General features: G+C 48.8%; 10 protein-coding genes across 10 annotated transcripts; 4 read left to right on the forward strand and 6 right to left on the reverse strand.

Annotated features, from left to right (window-relative positions):
* Positions 1 to 988: 988 nt before the first annotated feature.
* K444DRAFT_611643 (uncharacterized protein) lies at positions 989 to 2,538 on the reverse strand. The gene has a single exon (XM_024879984.1). The coding sequence runs from the start codon at positions 2,464 to 2,466 to the stop codon at positions 1,438 to 1,440; it is 1,029 nt and encodes a 342-aa protein (XP_024738296.1). The 5' UTR covers positions 2,467 to 2,538; the 3' UTR covers positions 989 to 1,437.
* Positions 2,539 to 3,161: 623 nt separating this feature from the next.
* K444DRAFT_628436 (uncharacterized protein) lies at positions 3,162 to 4,215 on the reverse strand (the record flags this gene model as incomplete). Its single annotated transcript, XM_024882913.1, has 3 exons — positions 3,162 to 3,624; positions 3,674 to 3,905; positions 3,966 to 4,215. 3 exons carry the CDS (start codon positions 4,213 to 4,215, stop codon positions 3,162 to 3,164), a joined length of 945 nt encoding a protein of 314 aa, XP_024738297.1.
* A 468-nt stretch (positions 4,216 to 4,683) lies between these two features.
* On the forward strand, positions 4,684 to 6,440 carry K444DRAFT_611646 (uncharacterized protein). The gene is made up of 4 exons (XM_024879985.1): positions 4,684 to 4,855; positions 4,957 to 5,302; positions 5,378 to 5,799; positions 5,846 to 6,440. The coding sequence occupies exons 1-4, from the start codon at positions 4,826 to 4,828 to the stop codon at positions 6,158 to 6,160; spliced, it is 1,113 nt and encodes a 370-aa protein (XP_024738298.1). The 5' UTR covers positions 4,684 to 4,825; the 3' UTR covers positions 6,161 to 6,440.
* Positions 6,441 to 9,239: 2,799 nt separating this feature from the next.
* Positions 9,240 to 11,677, reverse strand: K444DRAFT_559390 (endoplasmic oxidoreductin). Its single transcript, XM_024876865.1, has 3 exons — positions 11,270 to 11,677; positions 9,614 to 11,217; positions 9,240 to 9,563 (listed from the first exon to the last, which is right to left on the reverse strand). The coding sequence occupies exons 1-3, from the start codon at positions 11,384 to 11,386 to the stop codon at positions 9,455 to 9,457; spliced, it is 1,830 nt and encodes a 609-aa protein (XP_024738299.1). The 5' UTR covers positions 11,387 to 11,677; the 3' UTR covers positions 9,240 to 9,454.
* Positions 11,678 to 11,920: 243 nt separating this feature from the next.
* Positions 11,921 to 13,290, reverse strand: K444DRAFT_587457 (putative cell cycle regulatory protein Cks/Suc1). Its single transcript, XM_024878025.1, has 4 exons — positions 12,785 to 13,290; positions 12,565 to 12,709; positions 12,452 to 12,510; positions 11,921 to 12,400 (listed from the first exon to the last, which is right to left on the reverse strand). Exons 1-4 carry the CDS (start codon positions 12,892 to 12,894, stop codon positions 12,367 to 12,369), a joined length of 348 nt encoding a protein of 115 aa, XP_024738300.1. The 5' UTR covers positions 12,895 to 13,290; the 3' UTR covers positions 11,921 to 12,366.
* Positions 13,291 to 13,421: 131 nt separating this feature from the next.
* Positions 13,422 to 16,557, forward strand: K444DRAFT_611649 (Bromodomain-containing protein-like protein). Its single transcript, XM_024879986.1, has 6 exons — positions 13,422 to 13,820; positions 14,000 to 14,094; positions 14,279 to 14,848; positions 14,902 to 15,166; positions 15,215 to 15,785; positions 15,838 to 16,557. Exons 1-6 carry the CDS (start codon positions 13,740 to 13,742, stop codon positions 16,257 to 16,259), a joined length of 2,004 nt encoding a protein of 667 aa, XP_024738301.1. The 5' UTR covers positions 13,422 to 13,739; the 3' UTR covers positions 16,260 to 16,557.
* A 929-nt stretch (positions 16,558 to 17,486) lies between these two features.
* K444DRAFT_628442 (putative Hsp70 chaperone) lies at positions 17,487 to 19,994 on the forward strand (the record flags this gene model as incomplete). The annotated part of the gene is made up of 9 exons (XM_024882914.1): positions 17,487 to 17,529; positions 17,603 to 17,620; positions 17,692 to 17,851; positions 17,931 to 18,096; positions 18,156 to 18,535; positions 18,713 to 19,197; positions 19,308 to 19,380; positions 19,527 to 19,678; positions 19,726 to 19,994. 9 exons carry the CDS (start codon positions 17,487 to 17,489, stop codon positions 19,992 to 19,994), a joined length of 1,746 nt encoding a protein of 581 aa, XP_024738302.1.
* Positions 19,995 to 20,384: 390 nt separating this feature from the next.
* K444DRAFT_527101 (uncharacterized protein) lies at positions 20,385 to 21,050 on the reverse strand (the record flags this gene model as incomplete). Its single annotated transcript, XM_024874608.1, has 1 exon — positions 20,385 to 21,050. The coding sequence occupies one exon, from the start codon at positions 21,048 to 21,050 to the stop codon at positions 20,385 to 20,387; it is 666 nt and encodes a 221-aa protein (XP_024738303.1).
* Positions 21,051 to 21,140: 90 nt separating this feature from the next.
* Positions 21,141 to 22,186, forward strand: K444DRAFT_369470 (ribosome recycling factor). Its single transcript, XM_024872258.1, has 3 exons — positions 21,141 to 21,313; positions 21,362 to 21,752; positions 21,806 to 22,186. The coding sequence occupies exons 1-3, from the start codon at positions 21,231 to 21,233 to the stop codon at positions 22,154 to 22,156; spliced, it is 825 nt and encodes a 274-aa protein (XP_024738304.1). The 5' UTR covers positions 21,141 to 21,230; the 3' UTR covers positions 22,157 to 22,186.
* Positions 22,187 to 22,215: 29 nt separating this feature from the next.
* Positions 22,216 to 23,400, reverse strand: K444DRAFT_628445 (uncharacterized protein; the record flags this gene model as incomplete). Its single annotated transcript, XM_024882915.1, has 2 exons — positions 22,216 to 23,186; positions 23,265 to 23,400. The coding sequence occupies 2 exons, from the start codon at positions 23,398 to 23,400 to the stop codon at positions 22,216 to 22,218; spliced, it is 1,107 nt and encodes a 368-aa protein (XP_024738305.1).
* Positions 23,401 to 24,234: the final 834 nt, after the last annotated feature.

The following is a 24,234-nucleotide window of genomic DNA, read 5'->3' on the forward strand; positions in this document are numbered from 1 at the left end:
AGAACCTCGTTACTACTCAAGGTCCCTTAAGGTCGAACACCACTCAGCTCTGAATATCCTCTCACCCCTTGGTTCATAGTGAACTTGAAGTTGAACATAAAATCGAGGTACCAATCGCCACAGACAGCGCAAACTTATGGTTCAACTTTTCTATCTGATATGATATCGCTCAGGAATGATGAGACCCTTCCTTTCCGGCACATATTTCAGCTCAATCGATCTCGTGAACAAGATACCTCTATTTTGAAGATTCCATACATATTTTCAGTGTTTCCCTGCTCTCCCAATTGCTTGTCAGAATATCAAGAGCTGTTGTGCACCCGTCTAAGGTGTCATAAACAGCGCCTTGCTCCGGTAACTTCGATTATGCGAAATTCTAATGGGAAAGCCATTCACCTTCATATAGCAAAATAAGCATTTTCTCGTCAGCTAACAAACGAGCACTGGCGTGTAAGTTTAAATACCTACTCCGCAACGAGGGCAAACTTGCTGAAATACCTCCACTGCTTGCAATGGTTGAAGCCGGCGGCTCGTCCACCGAAAAAGCGTACAAGCTTTCTCCTTCATGAAGTAAAGAGCCTTAGTAGTAGGGGTGTCACCACTCGAACCACCTCTGCGAAAAGAGAAAACTAAACTTCCTACGGTTTCACGGAAAAAACAGTCCGGCTGTTTCGCTCAGCGACCACCCTCCGGGCTGGTCGCCAGAGTTTTGTTTCGCTCTTCTAGAATACCATGGTATTCTAATTATTCTTTTTCGATATGGGTCTTCAGCTGCCCGGGTACGGGCGCTATCAATTCATTGATCATAAAGCCTTTGCGGATAGTGAACTTTTTTTGTCGTCTTGAGCCTTTTTTTTGTTTTTTTTGGAAGACTCCTATTTACGAAGATTGCGGCATAAAGTGACGGGATTACAGGGCATTCGTACTGCAAGTCCATTTTCAGGCCACTTTCTACCACACTCACTCACTGAAGCCCCCTATATTTCCAGGCTACTCTCCTGTAAGCACGCTATAAACTATAAACAAGGGGTACTACGCCTTTAGAAGGCATGTCCCCTGTACATACAGGGGCAGAGTCGCTAAAGGGTCCTATAATAGCTCTCTCACAGCGTCCGAGCGCTATAGTTGCTCCGCCAGCAACATTGTAACCCCTGAAGATCTTCAAACGCCTTGCAAATGTCTTACAGCCCTTGTTTTAGGGATTCAGGCCTAGAGTTACAATGCTTATAACGGGTGTAGTACCTTAAACAACACCCTGGAGTCCGCTAAGACCCCTACGCGAGCGTAAATGCCCTGTAATCCCGTCACTTTATGCCGCAATATTCGTAAGCGAGGACGGAGAGCTAACCCCTATCTCCAAAGCACTCGGTACCGGTATCGTGTTTGGTCGCGAGACACATACTTCGCATTTCCAACAAGATGGCAAATACGGATGCCTCAAGCCTCCTTCACATCCCCCACAAACCGCAAACTCGGCATCTCTCCTCTCCACTCCCCCGGCCACTCCTCCATCTTCTTCTCCAACTCTTCCACCCACTGTCCCTCCGTCCGCGCCCTCCACTCGGACGGTAACATCTTCTCTTTCTCTCCACACACCAACACCACTTCTCTCAACCCTCTCAGCCTAATCAAAAACCGCGTAGGAACCCACCACCCATCCTCCCCCCACCTCCTCCAATACTGAAAGCGAGCTGATTGCCAAAATTTATACGGGGGCATAGCAATATCGATCTGTATCACTACTTTTCTGACCTCCGGGAGCTGGGTAGATAGGATGGATGCAAAGAAGTGTACTTGCTGGACATCGGAGCGACACGCGACATTTACGTGGAGGATAATTGTGTCGAGGAAGGGATTGATGATGAGGCCTGTTTGGGGGAGAAGTGTTGATGGTGGTGATTTTACGAGGAGGGAGGTTGGATGCACGACCGGGACGCCGCGAGTGGAGTATTCGGATTCTAGGCAGCGGATGTACTGGCCCATGAAAGCTTCTCGGCTTTCGCGGCAGGTGGAAAGGAGGGGTGGTAAGGGGAGTGCGTGGGTGGATGACGGGGGGTAGTATGTGCAGCGGCATGGATGTGCATCAGTGCAAGGCGTGACGACCATGTGATATGGTTGTGGATCTGAGGGATAATCTGGATTGCAGGATATTTCGCCCCCTTCCTCTTCTGTCATGGGGGTGAACTGGGGGCCATCGAAGGGTTCGGCCAAGCTGGAGTGTTCGGGCCAATCTGGGGCGTAGCTTTCATATCTTTGCTGGTCGTTCAGCCATGATGGGTCGAATTTGTGGAGGTGAACAAGGAGAGGTCGGGGCTCGAGAGCAAAAGCCCAGATCTTGAGTCGTAGTTCGATTGGAAGTTTGGAAAATTGAGGAAATGAACTAGTAGAAGGAGAAGCCTGAGTCTGGGCTTGAGAGGAAGCAAAGATGGTCGTCAAGGTTGAACTTGCGCTCGTAAGGAGGCCCATTGTGGATTCCAGGATCAATGATGAATTGAAAAATTGAGGTTTATGAGCTGTCTCGTTTTGATCACGAATTATCAAGGTACGGCGGTACATTTGTGAAGATGTAGGAAAACATTGTGACAGTGACTCGTCGCGAGGCAGCAGTCCCCTCTCGAAGAGCTGCGCCACATCTACCAAGATCCGATTCGACGACGAATGAGAGCCCGCCAAAGAATGCCGAGCTTGCAAATTTTTGAATGTCAGAATGCCACTTATAATCCTGATTGAATATTCAAGATATTGTTGAAATCCTAGGGCATTCGCATTACCCATGCAACACGGAGAAGTTCGGATATCTTGGCGGATCAGAGTGCTGATTTAAGAGCGGCGATGTTCCTCTTCTGAGGCACCTTCACGCGATGAGATTGGCGAAAGTCTTGCAATAATTGAACCACTAACTGTTTGTGGAGAAATGCTATGGATTTTTTGCTAATCTGCTTGTCAGTAGCTGACAACTTTGGGGCCGAAAACTACTTGCAGTCTCCAACAGACTATCCAAATCTCAAATTTTGACATTTGGGAAAGGGGATAGAAGTACTAAGCTCTGTGATGGTGACTTCATTAGATATTAACAATCCTATATAAGCTGTGAATATCAAAAGATTCCGCTGGGCAAGGCAGCAAGAATCTAAGGCATGTGTCAAGGATAGATATGGCTGTCAACTTCCGAACAGCCCTTTCCCGACAGAGACTGCCTTTGGTAGCGGGATATTCGTGACAGCATTTCCCACCTTCGACTTGAGTTCTCCAATTTCGATCTGGATTTGATCGAGCCCTTTCATGTGATCTGTGGCTATTGCTTTTGTGAGCTTCAAAAGATCAGGGTCGGGTGATGTCAAGGTCCAGGCTATGCTGATATGAAAAGCATCAGAAAGATCTTCCATACCAGCCCAGAGGGTACTCGGGAATTTCTTGGACGGAGATTTCCCTGTGGAATTCTTGGTATTCAGAGGAATTTTCGTGTAAAGCGCAGGCTGGCCGTATTCCTGGACGACTTTGTTGCTGAGATGGAGAAGTTTGTTTAGTCCGTCAAAATCAGGTCTTCTCAGTCGCAGCACTAGAAACCAGCGTGTCTTCTCAAAGTTCGCGACCCAGTCAAGGCCAGCTAAGGTGATGTTGAATCTAGAAAGTTAGTTATGCGATCGAACTACTTACGGTGATAGCGACTTACGGTCGAACACCGGACGACTTGATTGCCCTTTGAAGAGAATCAACAAATGCACCCTTCTGCTCGGTAGCAAATGCAATTGGTCGGGAGAGACTAATGTGAAGTGGCAGGGGTGCACCAAGATCGCTGATCAGAAAGGAGCGGATCCCTCCTTCTGCACCTATGAGTGAACATTTGTCTTTCAGAGTTGAGATCAAGCTAGTCAACGGGACATATTCTGCAGCCGAAGGATACCCTCGATCGAGTCAGCAGTGTTCTTGTGCGACGAGATACTAAGCAGAGGATTTGGCCATACACTCGATATAGAGATGGGTCGGCCAGTTGCCCTCAACATGTGGGGTCACTCTCTTCCTCCCGCCATGCAAACTTGGATCATCTCGTGTACTGACTCTTGTTGTCGATGCATACAAGTCATGGAACTTGGAGGGCAGTGGAGGCAGATCTGACGACGTCTCGTCGCGTTTGCGCTTCAAGCTGGAACAAGGAAGGTCCTCCACAGCTACGCTCTCATCCTCGTCGGAGGAAGGGTAGTCGACTAGAGCCATGGCTATTAAGCCCCTTCCGTGGACGTGATCAAAATCTCGAGGTACCCGCGATAAACAGTGGGGAACGGTCGTTTGCCTTGTTAACATTCCGCCGGTGCGAGGCTAGAACGATCGAGGTTGGGTCGCTCGCTTAAGATTTTCTATTTTGGGCGTACAGACAGCAGGTCACCGGAGGCTAGCTTCGAAGTCGAAGGGGAAATCCAAATTCAACGTCAGCTGTGGGTCACAGAACAGCAACTCGCGTCGAGTTTGTTGTCTTCTCAGGGGCTGAGGTGTGCACGCCCGAGTGGGTGGGTGTACTCCGTCGAAGGTGCACTGGGCGAGACGAAGCTTCCGTGGATCCGCTCTCATCTGATTTTACTGTCCAGTACGCGGGAGGCAGCTGCAGCCAGCGAATGACGTAGCCGGCCCCCTGCAAATCGAAGCCGAAAGGACGACCCCTGTTGCTCTTGCGTGTACCACCACCAGCACGAGTACAACTCATCCGGAGGTCCCAGGCACCTTCTGTCTTTCCTTTCCACACTTTTAATTCCTGGTTGTCTTGCTTGTTGGATTTCAATCTCACAAAACGTCGATTGCTTCTTCCAAAGTAAACAGAAATTAAGCAAAGATGGAGCCTCCGTCAGAGGACAAGCGATGGGTGAGTGTCCCTGCGAGCGAGCACCAGCAACACAGCAAGGATCCAAGCTTGATCGCATGCTGATCAACATCATTCGATCCTTTCTAACTTCCCTTGAACAGGCTTCCAAATACCTTTTGGACCCTTTAACAGCCCCAGAACCAAGTCAAGAAACGGGTCCTGGAAGCCATTTCAACCGACCATCATCCACTTCCAAAGGGCCAGCAGTTGCAAGCACTTCAAAGACTCCTTCCGTATCTGCCTATCCAACACCGCCGACTTCTGCAAGCCCCACCAAATCTTCGTTCCATCCGTCCAATCCATACTCATCGTCCTCATCTTCCGCTCACAGACAGGCAGCTTTTGGAGCATACCCTAACGCCGGACCCAGCCGGAAAAGCATTGACGAGCCGACTGGAAACGATATTGGACGAAGGAGGGGCAGTTCTTTGGGGGAACGATTTCCAGGTAATGATGCTTCCTTGGCATTGAAACATATTCCAAGAAGGGATGAAGCCGAGAACTTTAGCTAACTTCACCCAGGCGACATGTCTCACCGACCCCTTGATCAGCTACGCAAAGAAGCCAAAGCGGCCAACCGTGCTCCCCATTTGAAGAAGAAACATCTACCAGGAGCTGATGTGATCGATGTACTGGACAAATCTGTACTTGGAGGAGCTTATCACCACGAAGGGCCATATGATGCAACGCTCTTGGCACGAAACACAAGCTACCAAAGCTCGCCAGTAGAAGCTACGAGGGGAACAAACGCTGAAGCTATCAGAGCAACACCGAGAGAAAACATCAAAGATTCGCTGGACAAGCATGTACCATTGCAAGGAACAGCTATCATTCCGCCCGGAATGGAGGGTTATGATGGTAGGCCAATGACTTACGAGGAAGGAGCTGATTTGATGAGAGAGCTGGATGCACCGGGTGGTGCCTACAAGAGATGGGCAGGCATTGTGGGTTCACCGACAAAATCCTTGAGCTTAGCTAATAAGCTATCAGAAATATCTGCCAGGAGACTATAAAGGAAAAGGAGAGCCCTCGTACTCAATCGAGAAATCCTTGAAAGATCAGAAGAGCGATCACCGGCGAATTCTTTCCGATGGTAATTCCTACGAAATGCAACCACAAAATGGATCCTCAGCTTCTCGCCAACGAAGTGCCAGCGGAAGCCACCCAGGGAACGCCCTGAACTACTCGGAGTTCGAGGGCCAAGTGCGAAGAAGCAACACGACGGGGCGACGAGTAGGTGAAGGGCTGAAGAGAAGGTTTGGGAGTTTGAGGAGGAGCAAGAAGACTTCGGAAGTGAACGTTTGAGGACAGTGGTCTGTGAAACGATGACCTTACCGCACGGACGTCGACGACAGCGACGATTTCCAAACTCAATAATATCAACTTGTACATTATTTGGCTTGGGAAATAGTAAGGTAACTGTAATTAACGACAAGTCAACTACATCTAAATATAGAATGGGGTATTTGGGCATCAAAGCGCCAGAATGCTGCGATTGCACACCTATATTTTCCTTCTCCATTCCAAAGTTCAATGTCGTTTTCCAGCTCAGTTGCCTCTCCCAAACCTCAATGCCAGTTCATATCCAAGCCGATATCCTGGTGCAGGTTGTGCTTGCAATGGTATTTCTTCTTCTTGCGGACCTTTTCAACTCAGTCAGTCTTCTTGCAAGGGACAAACATGGTTCCCACTGTGATGCCCACGCCGTCGACGTCTGTCCCTGGTCAACCGCCAAGTAGCCCATGCCAAGGTTTTACTCAGAATGCCAATTATCACTGTGAGAATTCCGATGACGAGGTTAATGCCAACATCAAGGGGAACGCTTCGAGCGACTGTTAGATTTTAGTCAGTAAGACTGACTCCAGAAATTCATGATGCATGTGGTGTACCCATAACTTTCCGTTCTTTTTAGGCCTTCTTGTCGAATGATTGAGATGTGATCTGCTTGTGTTATTTGATGTGGTTCTTTGGTAATGGATGATGAACAATGTTTGTCTAGGAAGGATGTCTATTTAAATGTTTGTTGAAAGTCTAGCTCATCAATCAGCCCAAGGCAGCCTTGAAGCTGTTCGTCTGCTCCACATGCGTCTCACATCAATCCATTCACAGCTCTTGATTGTGAATCTTTTCGGGGCTGAAGACCGGCCGCTTTATGTGGCCCTGTTGCTCTGAACCACTACACATCCCTAGCGTCTCGGTACCCCCCGAAAGGCATTGGCTGTCCTGGGGCGGGTCCAGGTTGAGGCTCTCCCCCATCATCGCCCAAGTCAACTTAACGCGGGTGGGGTGTGCCGCCCGCATATATTGCTGCACAGTCAAATGCCACACACATAGGATTTCAGAAACCGCCTATCAGTCGTGGCGCTCTCCAAGGAACCCCAGAGTCCAAGAGTCAGGCATATTTTGTGATCTTTCAGCCCCATTCTTATTTTGGGGAGGATGCTCTACGCAGGGGTATGGCCATGTGCCTTTCTGGACACTTCACTCTATTCAAAAAACAAATAGAGCATATTAAGCAACGGGCTCGCTGCACCGATTTTCAACAAAGATATCATCTCATTGGCTATCCTTGGTAAGTTTTATGCCACCAATTTATTGCTGGGGAACGAAAAACTGGGGACGGAGAGGCGTGAGAGGTGAGGATACGGGAGGCATTGGATGATCGTTAATCAGCAGGCTGGGAGTAAAGATACCTTGCATAAAATTTCCTCATAGGGATAGGGTGTAGATTACCGATGATGGAGGAGTTCCTCATAGGCAGTGTTTTTGTAATATCCATGATGGAGGATATTCACAGGGGAAGGTGCCATAAACAGAATCCCGCGCAACTACTGTAGCTGGGAAGCACGGTAACTTCATGCAACCACAGTCAGGAGAGTCTTTTAGTTCCACATCCTCAGCCAATGCGTGAGAGTGCTGGCCAGGGCGGAGCCAGGAGCAGCGTGAGGGAGCACAGGTCTTGAACTTGAGTCTGAAGCTGTTCAACGAATGTTTCTCGTTTGATTTTTGATATCCGGCGTATGGCTCTCGAAAGTCAGATTACTTTTAACAACGCGACGTATCAGCATGTGGCCTTCCTGTCCATTCGCCAGCGTCCTGTGATAAAGCGGGGGATTCGGCCGTACGAATGAAGGCTACGTGGAGAAATATACTTTGGAGACCGAGACGTCGACGGCGGCTTCGAGTAAATCGCCATGTTGCCCACCCAAGCATTCCACTCAAAAGTCCAATTACCTCGGCAAAGATGCCGGCGATGAGATTTATGCGACTGTCGACCGAGATTTCGTTAATCGAGATGGTTCCGGGAGATTTAGAGCTGCCTGGAAACCTCGAGTCAGATAGACTGACGAGGGAAAAAGGTTAAGATGCCCCGAAATACCCATTGTCTTCCTTGCCGATTTCGTAAATGATTCAACTCGGGGGTATTCTTAGAGAACTATGCGTAGACTGCTTCTTGCGATCTTCTAGAGATTTCAAGTGAGTAATCTATTTAAGATGGACCAAAACGTTCAGTTTGAATGACGGGAAACAGCGGCCGGATGAAGTGGCAGTCATAATGTAGTTTTATCGCAATTCGGGTCCTCAGCGACTAGAAAGAAGTACTCTCACGAACCACTTTATTATAATGTTGAAGAAGGCGTGGATTTCTATCTAAAAGTGAGTTGATATCTTTTAAGCAGTGCTCAAGGCTCTTAAGATGACCAGAAGGGAGCCACGTCTGCTTACTGACATTAATGGCCAACAGGACTGCAAATGGCGAGAACGAGAATACAATAGCTGGTGCTACAAGAACGGGTTAACACCCGAAACGGCTCAGGTCCTGCAGAACTTGGATCTCATTGGCGCACTATTGATCTCTCTATTGGCACCAAGTTTCAAATTTTCAGTCGAGGCTGTGAGAACCGAGGAATAGCAGATTCATAAACACATAACCTTGCAGGCCGGCAAAGATTCGAATAATCCAGATGATCAAGGACGTGCAGATCTCGCTCCGAAGACCCTCTACATATCTTATTCGGGAAACAGCCATGATGTGGGAGTACAAAACAGTTTCAAATCTGCTACCAGGAAAGTTTTGCCAAATGGAGCGTTTGTAAGTGATAAGGCTATTTTGACCTCCATACAAGTTAGGCCCGAGTGCGGGAAGCTGCATGTTGGAAAGAGGCTGAGCTGCAACATGCTGGTAGTCGGGTCGTGAATCCTACGCAGACTACCCACATCTCGTAGCTCTACTACAACACCCCAAACACAGGGTAACATCATGAGCAAACTTCATATCAAGAATCTCGGGGCAGCTTGCAGCACCGAAAAAATCGTGAGTTGGTTGGTGAGGTTAGTACGCGTCCGGATAGGAAGGAAGGTTTTCTCTCACACGACTCGTAGCCGGGGAATTACTATATGAACAGATGGCTTTGAAGAACGGTGGAACATTTTTCGCTGCTAGTATGGGGCGGGGTGACTCCGTAAGCACTCACGCAACACAACGATGTGATTACAAAACTATCTCAGACTGGGCACAAACTGTCTATGTAGCGCAACCTAAAAACTCCCGATTGCTAATGCGTATATAATCCTGACCGCCAGACTTGATCAGACGCTTCAGAGCTCATCGATATTCGGTCGTTTGATGTACCACGACCTTGGACTGATGGGCAATCCGATGTAGAATTCCCAAATTCTTGATGCCTCTATGACGAAAATTCGCCATCTACGAAAAAAGTTAGTTTCTAGACATGGTGGTAGCAGGAGGCAACTTACAATCTGGCTGGCAAAGTCACCCAGCCTCGGACCACATATTTGGAGACTCTCCAGATGAGATCTAACTCGGAGTAGAATTCCTCTTTGAAGGTAGCATTTTCTGGAAGTCGATTCCTTCGCAGGGCCTCTTCTCGTTCGTGGTCCACGTAGTCTTCTTCAACAGAGTCTGAAAATGGCTTGTCGGGGACGACGTTGTGAGGTTTCAGGACCCGAGCAGGCATTACATGGTGATGACCTTCGCTCTCCTCAGCGGTTTCTTCGTCTTCAACCATTATTCTAAAGCTGTTGATAGCCTCCAAGGAGCTGGAAATCCGTGCCAGGGTGTTGAATAGGGCTACTAACTCCGTTCTTTTCAACATCGGGATATCGTCTGAGTTATTGTCAAACTCGAATAAAACCTTCAAAGCGGCTCCATATCCAGCGGTCTGCAGTTTCCCCCAAAGTCGGCACTTGTCACATCCAACACAGTCCATGATTCGACTGACGTTCCTGAATCTGTTGCGGAAGTCTTCCTTTAGACTCGGGCCTTCGCCGTTGACAAACATAAGGCTCTCATCAAAAATTTGGGGCGCAGTACCAGCTTTGGAGGTAAGAGCTTGGACCTTCTGTTTGGTGATACGATCTTGCCATGGATCTCCCGAGCAGAATGTGTAGTCCTTGAGGTAAGGGCCGAGTTTTGTTACGGCTCGGAGCACAAGCGCATAATTGAAGTACAGGTTCGAGACTCGTTCTGGGAAGCCATGGAGTCTGTCTTTGTAACACGTGAGATTTGGTCCCCACTCGCCAGTGGTTTGGTTCAGGTAGTCCCAACAAAGATGGGTGCTGATAGACGTGTGCATGCCCGAAACGACTCTGTAAAATACCCGTTTCTCCAAGCATTCATCTTCATGCTCAAGGCCACTCTCTGTGACGAATGGTGTATTTGGTTCCCGTTTTTGCTGCTCTTCAAGAGCCTGTTGCCTGCCATAATCTCGCATGACAGATTGAAGCTCATTAGCAGCCGGTCCGCGTTGAGGAAATGCTGAGGTTCCAAGGGAAGCCGATTTTGGGAAGGATGCTTTTGAAAAGCAATTCTCTCGATAGATGGCGTCCCAAACTTGCTTGGTGCCTTCTCCTGCATATCCGGTAAATCGTTCTGGGTTGTCAATCAAGCTCACATAATCCCCCTTCGATCCAGCGCTCTCGTCTTCTGGGACACAGTAGTCTCGTTCGTCGCACTCATCATCGTATTCTACAACGCAGCTCTCTCCAACGTCTTCACCCAGCATTCCTTGCAATGGCTTCTTTGGCCCTCTCTCTTCTTGCAGTCGTTTCCCTGGATGGCCTGCCTTTGGTCCCTCTAGCTTTCCCAGTTCCTCAGCTCTCCATATTGGTGGGATCTCGTCCTCATTGTCTAATGTATTAACAGCACACGCGATATTACCGCACATGCCATTCTCATCACTCCAAAACGGACATTCCTTCCCAAATAAATTTAATCGATAGTATGAGAAGAAGTCGGTATTTCGGGTGATATCGACGAGCGACTGCCGAAGCTCCCGATTGAGTCCATCGAGGGTAGAGTAGGAAGCGCATGCGTCAGAGACAATTGCCTTTGGGGAGATCTGAGTAATGGCATTAGACATGTATGCCTGGTAGAAAAGAAGAAGAGCGTACCGCGCAAACATCGGGTCCAGGAGACTGGGACTTCGATGCAGCTTTGGAGGCTGTAGCGTGAGAGGTCCCTAGTAAGGTGAACACAGCAAGATAAAATACTCGCGCAGCTGATTTCATTGTTCCTTTCAAACACCTGGCACTCGGACTTTATCCTTGATATTATGCGATTTAGCCACTGTTTGAAAGGTGAAATAGATGGAAGTGTGGGGCCCGTGTCTGAGCAGTCTAAAGAAGCTGGAGTTTATTGAGGCCTCGAACCATCCATGTGCTGAACAAAGAAATGGCAAGAAACGGAACAGGCTTTATGTGCAGGGTATCATATGATCGTAATTGAGTAATTGTACAGACTTGGCACGGACGGGATCGGAATTTGTACAAAAGATGATTGCAAAGCACAGAGGGTTTCGGTATATCTGTCAGTTTGAAGTCGTGGTCCGATTACAATTCCACTTGCGGCACGATAGCGCGAGCTGGCGCCACCTGAGCCACAGCCCTGGCGAGCGCCACTGGTTCCTGACGAGATCCCCATTTAGAATGCCATCTTTCCCGCCCTCTCGGCGGGCAGCTGCGGGGCTGAAGGAAACGTGATGTTGCCGCATGGCGTCGTATCTCACAGCATGATTTCCTGGCATGTAGATTGCCATTTGATTGAAAGCTTTTAGGTCCGGCTTGGATGAAGAGTTGTCCTTTGCGAATGGCACCATTTTCAAGAGGAATGCGGAAACATTGTTTTGACAGGCCCTAGAAAGAAAGCCCCCCTTTTCTCTGGCAGAACCTTAATATCGCACGCATCTTGAAGAAGTTTTCATGCATTTCTTGAGTTTATCCACATACACCAAAGTCATATCGTACAATGACTCCACTCTTGCCGATGATCAAACAACTCCCTAGAAACCCCCCAACAACACCAGAAATATCGAAACAAGGGGCCTCAATTGATCCTAATCTAGAGCATCGAAGTAGAGCTGGAGCCGCGAAGTGGATGTATCGGAGAGACATAAACGTAACATCATCAAAGCATACGCCATGGCTCGGAGGTTCTTGTGCGGAGTAGAAACGCTAGCAAATTCAGATCAAGCAAAGATTCCACACATCCTCTATTGGCCTGGTGGAACATAGTTGATCGGTCTCCTATGACTTGCGTTAGAGACGGCGAAGAAAGATTGAACGTTTAGGGCTTACTTGAAGAGAAGTATGTGGGGTTCCGGCTCGTGTACTTCATAATGTTCCCATCCAAGACTCTAGGGGGCAGATAGTTAGCAGCGTCCCATAATAATTGGATACCTTTTTCGCACCTGTGTAATTCCCAACGCTCGCCATTCTTCCTCCCACAATAGCTTTAGTGTGCCTTTCGATGGGTCGTGGTAGTCTTTAGGAATTGCCTTCAGCATATTCTTCGGAAGCTGAACATGGCGGTACTCGTATTCGTTATCAGAGTATCTGGAAGAGTCAGCACTGATCCGTGGGACATGGAGACTGCTGCCATTGCTGTAGGGGTTTGAATGGGGCACCCACCTTGCAGAATAATGAATCGAATCAATGAATTCTTCCAAACGCGCCTTTTCTGATTCCGTAAGTTGCCTTGGAACCTTGTTCCGTCGATTATAGTCCAAGTCCGACGACATGTTGTATAGGTGAACTGTAGCCAGGCTCGCCCGAGGACGCGGATGAGCGAATCGCGGGGCAGGGTAGCACGCGACGTGAATGTTCTCAATCCTCTGGAATTTCAAGGTTGTTGAGTATTCCAGAAAAGGTCAGGACAGGCAAATCAGATCGATCGGTCGTACGGGGGAAATAAAAGCGAATGTGGGGAGAAGTCGCAGTAGGGAAGCTGTTGGTTCTCTCTCTGCAGGGTGTCGACGATTGATAGTTTCTGGAATTGTCTAGAATCGACTTTAAGAGGTAAAGAAGCAAGTGGAGGAGGAACGAGGGTTGGAGTACGATGAAGGGGGCCTTGCAGTAGCGAATTGGTAGCAAATCGTGTTCGTAAAGGTCGTGGTGTTCGTGGAGGTTGATCGAGGGGTGGGAACAATAATCGGAGCAAAACGCGATGTTTACAAGATGGCAGCGGCAGCCTCGCCTGGAAGACTGGTCACGTGAAAGAGTTGACCCTAACTTGACTGGGGTCATCGAGACCAAAGTTTGGCAGGCACATTCAATAATACATTGTCCTTAGATTGTCCGGCGCATTCTCACGACAAGTGAATTAATATACATCGCAAGGTGCGGCTCTGAGCAAGCACCTGCGGATACGTTCAGTTGTACAGCAGTCTCGACACTCTCATTTTCCTCCTTGGTTAGATTCTCGCCAACGACAAGGATCAAAACCTCCACGCGCAAATCAATCGCGTCCCCGTCGCCCACCAACCATCGTCCGATCACATAAAATCGAGAAGTCTGGGAGGGAATCTATCGCGCGTGCGATTGTCGAATTGAGAAAGAAGTGTGGTGCCGTGAAGGCCAGGGAAGGATGGACAAGCGCAAGGTCAACGGCGGGGGAGCAGCTGAGGACTTGGACGAGCGCGCATCGAAGAGGAGAAAGCTTCCTAATGTAAGTCGTCTGTCGAGCTGTTCATCGGAAGTCGCGATCGTCTGCGATGGGAATTGTGTTTTTGGTACATTGGCGATGGTCCGCAGGGTCCTGAAGCGGCGCGCCGAAGGTTCATGGCACTGCACCACCCGTCGAGACCTCCGCATTTGTTCAAGACGGCAAGGCTGACAGTCAACAAGGACCACGTTGATCTATCGCAAGGCGAAACCCCAGAAACCACTACAACGATAGGCCTGAGATTGCTGGAGCAATTCAGGAAGACTATAGACAAACAGTACGTCGAGCCCTCTTTTTATATCCTTTGCGACAACTCGATCATTACCAGTAGCCTTGTGGACGGGTACAAGCCTGCAATACTCTGCACCTTCCTCATCTCTCAAAGCTTCTCCGGTTCTGTAGATTCACCGACCTGCTTCTTATTCCAGGCAACTAGTGAACAATGACTGACACTCATCCAGTGGACGACTCATCTCTACGAACTTCCTCACGCTCCCCAACAAGCGACAGCTTCCCGACTACTACAGAGTTATTAAGATGCCCATTGCTTTTGACACCATCGAAGCCAAATTGAACCGTCGGGAGTTTCCCCATTTGACGAGCCTCGAAAGCTATTTCAAGCGAATGATCTCGAATGCAAAGGAATACAACGAGAAGGGATCAGAGATCGCCGAGGACGCTGAACGATTTAGGAAAGCGTTGAGCAATTTCATGGTCAGACACAATCCAGCTTACAAGACGCCTGGATACGTGGCCTTCCCAACGCCGATACCTGGCACGCCAGACCGGACCGATGGGGTTGGCAGTGATATGGACGCAGATGGCGAACCCGACAACGAAATTGAAAGCCAATCTGTTGCTAAGAGGCAACGGGGTCGTCCTAAAAGTTTACCAAATCAGGTTCGGACGTCGAGTAATACGCCTGCCTTATCAGAGCCGCGATACTCCGGAATCAACTTCTCAGGGCTTACCTTCCAACAAGCCCAAGAGAAACTCGTAGAGGAGTTGATGAACGTTAAGGAATTCGACGAGTGAGCAAGCCCACAATTCCTTGCATTTATATTTTACTGACCAACCATGCCAGGGACGAATTTTCAATGTTTCTGCCGTTTCTGAAGCTTCCAACGCGGGATGATCTTCCTGACTACTACAAAGTGGTTTCAAATCCAATTGATCTCACGAGTCTCCGCAAACGTATCAGAGGCGTCCGGGGCAAGCAAGCCGCCACTGGAATCTCCGAATTCAAGACCTGGGCTGCCTTTGAAGAGGAGTCAAGCTATTTATGGCGAAATGCATTTCACTATAACGAAGATGGCAGTGACATATTTGTACTGGCAAAGGAATTACAGGTTAGTTACAAAATGTTTACTCAGAGGGCTAGTTACTGATAATCCCAGTCTTCCTTCAAGAAACTATTTCAAGAGGCAAAAGCAGTTGTGCCAGAGCCTGCCGGTCCGAAGATCAAGTTGAAGATGCCAGAACCTGGTCCCAAGATTACTCTCAAGTTTGGAGGGAGCAGAGCAAGTCCCGCCGATTCTCCTGCTCCACAATCAGCACCGCAAACAAACGGCTCTAACGGAGTTGCACTGAATGGTCTAGGTCGTCGAAACCCTTTCGGTGGTTCTCATTCGGCTGCCACCCCCATTCCCAATTTAGATCAGCTTGAGCGGGCGCGAAGCATGTCTGGCTCCGTACCATCGCCAACACCCTCAAATTCTGGATTGGTCAAGAATGAAGATGGTGCTCGCAATTCCCCTGCTGTGGTACCGGGTTATAATGGCTACCGAGGAGGCAGCCAAGCTGCCTCAACTCCTGGTCTGTCTGGGAATGGTATGCCACCACCCTCGACACCAGGTCTTCAGAACATATTTTCACAAGGAGGAGGATATGCGCAGTCTTTTAACCACCAGCCTCAGTTCCAAACCCCAAACCCTAGCTTTGATTCAAAATGGAGACAGCCTGGTAAAAGTAAGCAATCTCTTGAAACAATTCTGGTTAATGTCTTGCTGACCACTTGCAGCTGCTTCCGATGCCATGATCACCAACCTTAGCCTAGCAACCCATCCAGGTCTCAACATCTCTCACCATTTCCGAATGGATCTTCCTCCATCTCCTACAATGGCCCAGCAGTCCATTACCATAAACCTTCCATCAACTCACTATTATCTTCAGATCAAGCCAACAATTGCAGCCTCGCTTCTCGAACGTCAACACAAACTGTTTGTCACTTGTGGAAATCAAAGATTGCATGCTATGCCCACTATTCCTGGCCATTCAGTCGATCAACGACACCCTCTCTTCGAGGCCCGACTCCTACCTGGTGTGAATCGAATCGAAGTTGAACTGATTGCTGCACTTCCTAAAGGTGCAGCTAAGCCTATTAGCGGTCAAGAGGTTGAGTTGGAGAAAATCACCGTGTTTGCTAATCTTATGCGGTCTTGAGTTGGTGGTACTTTGTACATATGGCGTCAAATTGGTAGGGAAAGGCCTCGGCGGCGTTACATGGAGGAGGGCAGTGGTCCAAGTCACAGAATGTGGCCTCGGCCTACCAGGCGTTGTACACTAGCAGCATATTGTGTTTGACTTAATTTCGGTACACGGACAGAGCGTTGAGAATGTGATGCTAATGTATTATACTTGAGACAACCTCGAATCTCACTTTCGCTTTCTTGAGAAGGGAGATAAATGTGACTGTGAACGAGTACCGAGCCGCCTGTGGTTGTCTACCACATTCCGCTGGAATACAGCTCATCGGCTAGTTCTTCTCCCTTGAACGCCGTCGCTATGTGAGAAAATACTCCACCTTGATGTCTTTGATGGCTCACCATCTTCCCTTTCATCAAGCGTCGAAACGCAGATTCTCTTGATGTTGATTTTCTGTCCTTCGACTTCGTACATGCCCTTGAGGAAGCATCTGATACCGCACCTGGGGCAAAAGCTATGGTGAACCTTATGCGTGTTAAACGTGTAGTCTGTGAGGGCGTCCCTTCCCTCAGTTGGAGTGAGCAGTTTGAAGGACCCTTCTTCTGGAGCGACCAAGACAGCGTTTCCCTTCAAGCAGATGCTGCAATTGCACTTTGTGATGATGACGCTACTAGAAGAATTAACAACATATTCGTTCGACGAGAAGTGAGCCGGGAGGACGTCTCATCCTCTCAGCTGGTGCGAGGAGGAACCTTTGGCGTATGATAACATGGAACAGGTTCTGGACTTCATGGGATTTGGAATAGCTAAATTGAGACGGACGGAGTAGGTGATGAAGCCGCAGTGGCAGGAGCCTTTGTAGACCAGGTGCTCTGGTGGGATGCTGGTGTTGTCTGCAGTTGCACTCATGATAGGTGTTGAAAATTTGACGTGGAGTAATGACCAAAAGCGTAGAGGATGGTGATGTATTAGCTTTGCCTTTTCAGTAAAGCACGGAAAGGTTGAGTCAGAATAACAACAACTCGAGAGAGAATTTCCTCGGTTAATGTTCCCGTGGTACTGCGCTGGGATAGGGGGCGGGGAGTGGGCAAACTTGATGCCTCATCAGGCATGAAAACGCTCGGGTTGTCGCTTCCCAAAAAATGGAACTAAAAAAAGTTCCACAATCTCGAAAAGTTCATCATCCCGCCAAAGACCCTCAGTCTTCAAATTTCTCAATCGAAATCAAAAACAAACACAGCAACTATGGCTGAAGAGGTCTACGAAGGCGCGATCGGTATCGATCTTGGTACGTTCATTCTCGCAGCACAAATGCGACGAATCGTCGAGCCAGATCCTAGCTAACTTTTTTTCGTCGATAGGCACCACATACTCCTGCGGTACGTTCTCGAAGCGCTGCGCACATCAAGATATGAATACAACGTGAGATACAGGTTACTGACGAAAGCAGTTGCCAACTATGAAGGAACCAACGTGGAAATCATTGCGAACGAGCAAGGAAGTTTTACCACTCCTTCCTTCGTCAGTTTCACCGACAAGGAGCGCTTGATCGGCGAATCTGCAAAGAACCAGGCTGCCATGAACCCTAGAAACACCATCTTCGATATCAAGTAAGTCCTTGGTAGTGCTCTAATTTTTGTGCACTGGAGAATTACAAACTAGGGAATGGCAACTAATCCGAGGCTGCAGGCGGTTGATCGGACGCCGCTTCGATGATCCCACTGTCAAGAAAGATTGCGAGAGCTGGCCCTTCAAGGTCATTGACCAAGATGGAAGCCCTATGGTCGAGGTTGAGTACCTTGGAGAGAACAAGACTTTCTCACCTCAGGAAATCTCATCCATGGTTTTGACTAAGGTATGGCTTTTGCGTCATCAGAAGGGAAAATTTCACTGCTAACACCCCATTTCCTACAGATGAAGGAAGTTGCCGAGGTCAAGCTGGGTAAGAAGGTTGCCAAGGCTGTCATTACCGTCCCTGCCTACTTCAACGACAACCAACGTCAAGCTACTAAGGATGCTGGTGCCATCGCCGGTCTTAATGTCCTCCGTATTATCAACGAGCCAACTGCTGCCGCCATTGCTTACGGTCTGGGTGCCGGAAAGTCCAACAAGGAGCGAAATGTCTTGATTTATGATCTCGGTGGTGGAACTTTCGATGTGTCCCTCCTCAACATCCAGGGTGGTGTTTTCACCGTCAAGGCTACTGCAGGTGATACCCACTTGGGAGGTCAGGATTTTGATACCAACCTGCTTGAGCACTTCAAGAAGGAATTCCAACGCAAGACCAAGAAGGAGTAGGTGTTGGGGGACAAGCCCTTTCCTATTTTCGACTGTTTCACGAGATTCTACTAAGACAACCCCCCTCCCGAAACATTCCTAATCGAGCAATGGCTGACTCCCCCGTTACCCAGTATGTCCAACGACCCACGTGCTCTGAGACGTCTCCGAACTGCTTGCGAACGCGCCAAGAGAACTCTGTCCAACGGTGCTCAGACAACTGTTGAGATTGACTCTCTTTTCGACGGAGAGGACTTCAATGCCCAAATCACCCGTGCTCGATTTGAGGATCTCAACTCAAAGGCGTTCAATGGTACCCTGGAGCCAGTTGCTCAGGTTTTGAAGGATGCAAACCTCGATAAGAGCAAGGTTGACGAGATCGTCCTTGTTGGTGGATCCACCCGTATCCCACGGATACAAAAGCTTTTGAGCGATTTCTTCGATGGCAAGAAGCTTGAGAAGAGCATCAACCCTGATGAGGCCGTTGCGTATGGTGCTGCAGTCCAAGCTGGTATCCTCTCCGGAAAGGCTACCTCAGCCGATACCGCTGATCTTCTTCTTTTGGATGTCGTCCCTCTTTCCCTCGGTGTTGCCATGGAGGGCAACATCTTCGCCCCAGTCGTTCCTCGCGGTCAAACCGTCCCAACCATCAAGAAGCGAACCTTTACGACCGTTGCCGGTCAGTCATTCTCAAAACCCATTGAGACTTCCCCAAAACTCTTCACAAACCTCCCAAAAGAAATAATGCTAACTTCGAGTTCCTCTGCAGACAATCAACAAACTGTCCAGTTCCCGGTCTTCCAAGTATTTTTTCCCCCGGAAATCCCTCTTCCAAGAACCTAAAGCTAACTCCCATTCTAGGGTGAACGTGTCAACTGTGAGGACAACACCTCTCTCGGAGAGTTCACCCTTGCACCAATCCCGCCAATGAAAGCAGGGCAAGCTAATTCTTTTTCTTCAAAAAGTCTACAATTTTGAACAACCATTGCTAACTCACTTGCTTTTTAGCGATGCCGTTCTTGAGGTTGTTTTCGAGGTTGATGTAAACGGTATCCTCAAAGTTACTGCTACTGAGAAAACCTCCGGACGCAGCGCCAACATCACCATTTCCAACTCTGTCGGAAAGCTTTCATCGAGTGAGATCGAGAGCATGATCAATGGTTAGTAGAGATCGCTTTGCAAAGATATTGTACTAACATATGACTAGACGCTGAGAAGTTCAAGAATAGCGACGAGGCTTTCAGCAAGAAGTTCGAGGCCAGACAACAACTTGAGTCTTACATCTCGAGAGTTGAGGAAATCGTTTCCGATCCAACGATGTCGCTCAAGCTTAAGCGTGGAACCAAGGATAAGATCGAGTCAGCACTTAGCGATGCCATGGCCCAACTCGAGGTGGAAGACTCTACTTCCGATGACTTGAAGAAGAAGGAGTTGGCCTTGAAGCGCGTGGTCACCAAGGCTATGTCAACCCGCTAGATTACCTCTACACCTGCTGAATAAACGGAGCAAATGGGAAGGTTGTTGATGCATGATTTTTTACGGCATGGATGGCCCCTCTGGTTTCTGGCTCTTTTCGCCTGAGTTCACAAAAAGTCATTTGCGAGTTGATGATCTGGCTACTTTATGATCCAGGTATATTTCCTTCCTTCTACGGGCATAAAGCGCGCTTGTAGAACAGGGAGACCGGTTTGTTAATCAAATTGAATCAAATTTGTCAAAATCTGTTGCCGTTTCCTTCAGTGACTGCGAGCCCTCGTCATGGGGTTTCCAAACGTAAAGCAGGCGTTCTCCTGGTATGGACGAGAAATAGGAAATTTGGGATAATTAGGAAAGAGTTGAAAAGATTGTTTGTCTATGATAGTTGGTTCAGATCACCTGGATCAAATTCTCATCCTGCTCATCCCCAGATTTTTCAAGCAAATAACTGACATCATTACCACTCCCCGCATCCCAACCGTTCCTCACCACTGCGAATTGACCTTCCTTCAAAGTCGCCTTTTCCAAATACGGATCCCTCAAGACCCTTTTCAGCTTCCTCCAACTCTCGTACTCCTTTCTGATGTCATTTCTCTGGGTTCCCAGATAATGGCCGCCGACACTCTGATCCCGGACCACGACTTCCAACTCTCTCAGCCGTCCATTGAGGATACAGTCTTCAAGAGCCGGAATTAAAGAACGACAGAAGAAATCTTTCGTTCCCCAGCGCACAATCAGAAGGCGTAAGGAGCGGATTTGGCGTCGGTTGTCGAGGAACGGTGGTGTGAGGAGGTGGGACCAGGTTTCGTTGCGGCGTAAGATGGTTAAGGAGAAGGCGTTATTTGTGAAGTAGAGGGGTCGGAGTTCGTGGTATATTTGTGTGCAGGTTAGGAGGAGGGCATGTGGAAAGTGTGTGTGTGGTGACATGTAAGTCGAGGAGAGATCGATGTGAGGTTGCGGGGAGCTTGTCAATATTGTGTAGATCTTGTGCCGTAATTCGGGGGCGAGGTCGAGAAAACGGAATGGTTTCGAGAGCTTCTGTTCATGGGAATCCATTTTGTGTTGATTGATGGGAGGTTGAGAAGATGTGTGGCTTCTTTCAAGGTATTTGTGTTGGTGTTGCCACACATGCTATTTAGGGAGAAGGCTGATGTAAAATGCAAGGCGGTTTGGCCGCCTTGTCAATCGCGAAATTTTGTTTGCAGCTCCTGATGCAAGCTACAAACACAACAAACCATGCATACACGACTCTTAGTGCGCACAAATACGCTGAAACAGCTACTTCCGAGGGCGTCAGCTCAAATAGAATTCTCACGGGCGTAAGGATCCAAATATAAATTCAATTGGCGTTGCTGACACTTTCGTAGCATTCGAGCCGCCTCATTATCCACCTCGTACCTCCCAAAACCTGCCTCAAGCTCTCTCAGTGGTCACAGAAATTTCTCAAGCAACCCCATCCTCTTCAAAAAGAAGACTCGCGCAGAACGAGAAAAGGAAGAAGAAGCCGCTGAAGAAGAAACCGAAGTCGAAGACCCGCACGATTTTTCAACACTCGAAGAAGGGATCTCCAAAGCTCTCGACAAGCTCAAGAATGATCTCTCCAAGCTTCGGACAGGAGGCAGATTCAACCCAGAAGTGTTAGAGAACCTGAGGGTGCATTTGATCAAGGATAGTAAAGCCAGTGAGAAGTTGGGAGATTTGGCACAAGTTCTGCCGAAAGGGGGAAGGAGTTTGATGATTTTGGTTGGGGAGAAGGAGGTGAGTTGATTGAAAGTATGGAAGTTAAGGAAGGGTTGTTAATGGGAGAATAGCATGTGAAACCTATTATTTCTGCGATTCAGGGGTCGAGGGATCTGAATCTTCAACCGCAACCCGATGCTCAGAATGGATCTCAGTTGAACGTTCCAATTCCACCACCAACGAAAGAGTCTAGGGATCTGGCATTGGCAGCTGCGAGCAAGGCTGGAGAGACAGCCAATGTTGGGATTAGAAATGCCCGAGGGGCAATGCAGAAGAGGTTAAGAGCCATGGAGCTGAAGAAGGCGGTACGACCGGATGATTTGAAGAAAGCACATAAAGAGATGGAGAAGGTTGTGGAGAAAGGAGTGGCTGATGTCAAAAAGTCTGTGGATGCTGCACGAAAAACTATGGAGCAAGCGTGATATTGTATTCTACAAGATCTGTACATTATATCATCTCCCTGTATCATACATCTATACAATCATAGAGAAGGCCTACCAGGCCCCGCCCTGGGCTTGGCTGTTGGCTTCCTTGCTGGCAAGAGTGATCTGAGCTTCTCTTGAAACTTCCTTGTATCATCAGGGAGATACGTCTCGTTCCTTCTTGCATACCCTGCCACCTGACCCAATACATCTCCCTCTTCTGCCGGCTTTGGGAAAACATACTGCCCTGCAACCCACTCCTTCATCGCTCTGGCTTGGCCCTTCTCGGAGAGTTTTCCAAATTCGTTCAGTTCTGGCTCGTAAGGTACACCCATATCCTGCGCCTGCTCCATTCCTATCTGTTGACTGTACGCTTCGATGATCGCCCTCTGTTCATCGTTTTCAAACAAAGTACCGGGTCCATGCTCGACTCTCTGAAGATGGTATCTGCCATGGTCGAACTGAGCCCCCGGGAAGCTCGTAGCAACTTGCATCTTGTACACGATCGACTCCACGACCCCCCTCGGACTCGAAATGACAGGTGGGCCGTGCCTGCCCAAGGACTCTGCCGTGAGAGTGGGTTCATAAGGCCTTAAAAACCCTTGTTCACTTCCAGCTTGATGTGCAAGCTCTGCTAGTGTCATAGGTGGCAATACGAAATCCTCCAAGTCTTCCTTATTCTGAGCTTTCGCTTTCTTTCCGCCTCGCCCTCGACCACGACCACGACCACGTCCTGCTCCCCGTCCCCCTGGACCGCCTCGGCCACGCATCCCTCCACGAGTACCTCCACGGAATCCACCACGCGCCCCCCCACGAAAATCACCACGGCCTCGGCCACGATAGCCTACTCCTTCTCCTCTCGGCTTGGAGTCTTCAAAAACTCTCGTGATTTTGAGTCCTTGCGGTGGTTTTGCAGCTAGGGAACGAGCATCGACACCACGGGTTGGTGTTGAGGCCAGATCGGATGCGATATCAGACACCTCTTTGACGGCCTCTGCTGATCTTTGGGACCGTGATATTTGAGGGCCATCTGTAGGCGTATTAGTATTCATTATATAATAGCATGGTATTCATGGGTTCTTAAGAGCATTCAGGGGAAGTCGCATACCATCTTCTTCCGCTCGCTTTGATACCGAAATGGAAAATTGCCTCAATGAAGCTGCAATTCCATCCGCGACTCTAGAAAAGTCATGTGCCACAGGCCTACCACGGCCAATTGCCGAATGAACATGCCATTTAAACATGTTGTGTTGTAGATATGAAGAAGGCAGTGCTGCTCAAATAGTTCGATGTCAAAAAATCCCAACCGGCTGACCGAAAGCTGTTGTGGCCTTGTTTTCTGCCTCACAGCCTCGTGTCAACCTCGAATTCACGCGTCTGCAATCCTGTCCATTTCTTCATCTTACAGACGAGTCCGACATCGATTTGCAGGACTCGAATTCGATCTCCATCCCCCAGATTCATCCTTAAAAAAACCTCAGCCCACCATTTCTCCATACTCCCGCCGCGCTTCATCCCCAACAGCAATCATCATGCTCCGCCGCAAGCCAACCTCAATCACCTTAACGACGGAAGACGTCGCCATCTACGAAGACTCACGCGCCCGAGAGAATCACCTGCGCGAGCAAGCTGCCCTCCAGGCGCAGATGCAAGCACAAGGCACACCACAGAAGAAAAACCAGAATATCAGGGATCCGAATGATGAATTGAGACCTCTTCCTGGCGACAGAGCGAGGGCACAGCACGTGAAGACGAGGGATGAGAGGTTGGGTTTGATGGGAGGCGGTGGGGGCAGTTCGAGGGCTTGAGTGGGGGCTTGGTAAGGGACTCTTTTTTTTATTTTTTGAATGGTAGCAAGGGAGGGCGGATACGGTCATGAGAGGGACGGGTCACAAACGGAGCACAACATCATCAAGCGCAGACCTGAATTACGCTGAAGATCTCGCTCGATTCTTCACGCTACATGCGCCACGAGTCCGTAGAATCCACTGCGGGCAAAGGTGCCGCATGTCTATGTCCCCCTCCCTCGAAATCCAAGGATTCATCGCCACATTCCTATGTACGATTACAATACCCAC

Source organism: Hyaloscypha bicolor (genome assembly GCF_002865645.1).
Source record: "Hyaloscypha bicolor E unplaced genomic scaffold K444scaffold_56, whole genome shotgun sequence".
Taxonomy (NCBI): domain Eukaryota; kingdom Fungi; phylum Ascomycota; class Leotiomycetes; order Helotiales; family Hyaloscyphaceae; genus Hyaloscypha; species Hyaloscypha bicolor.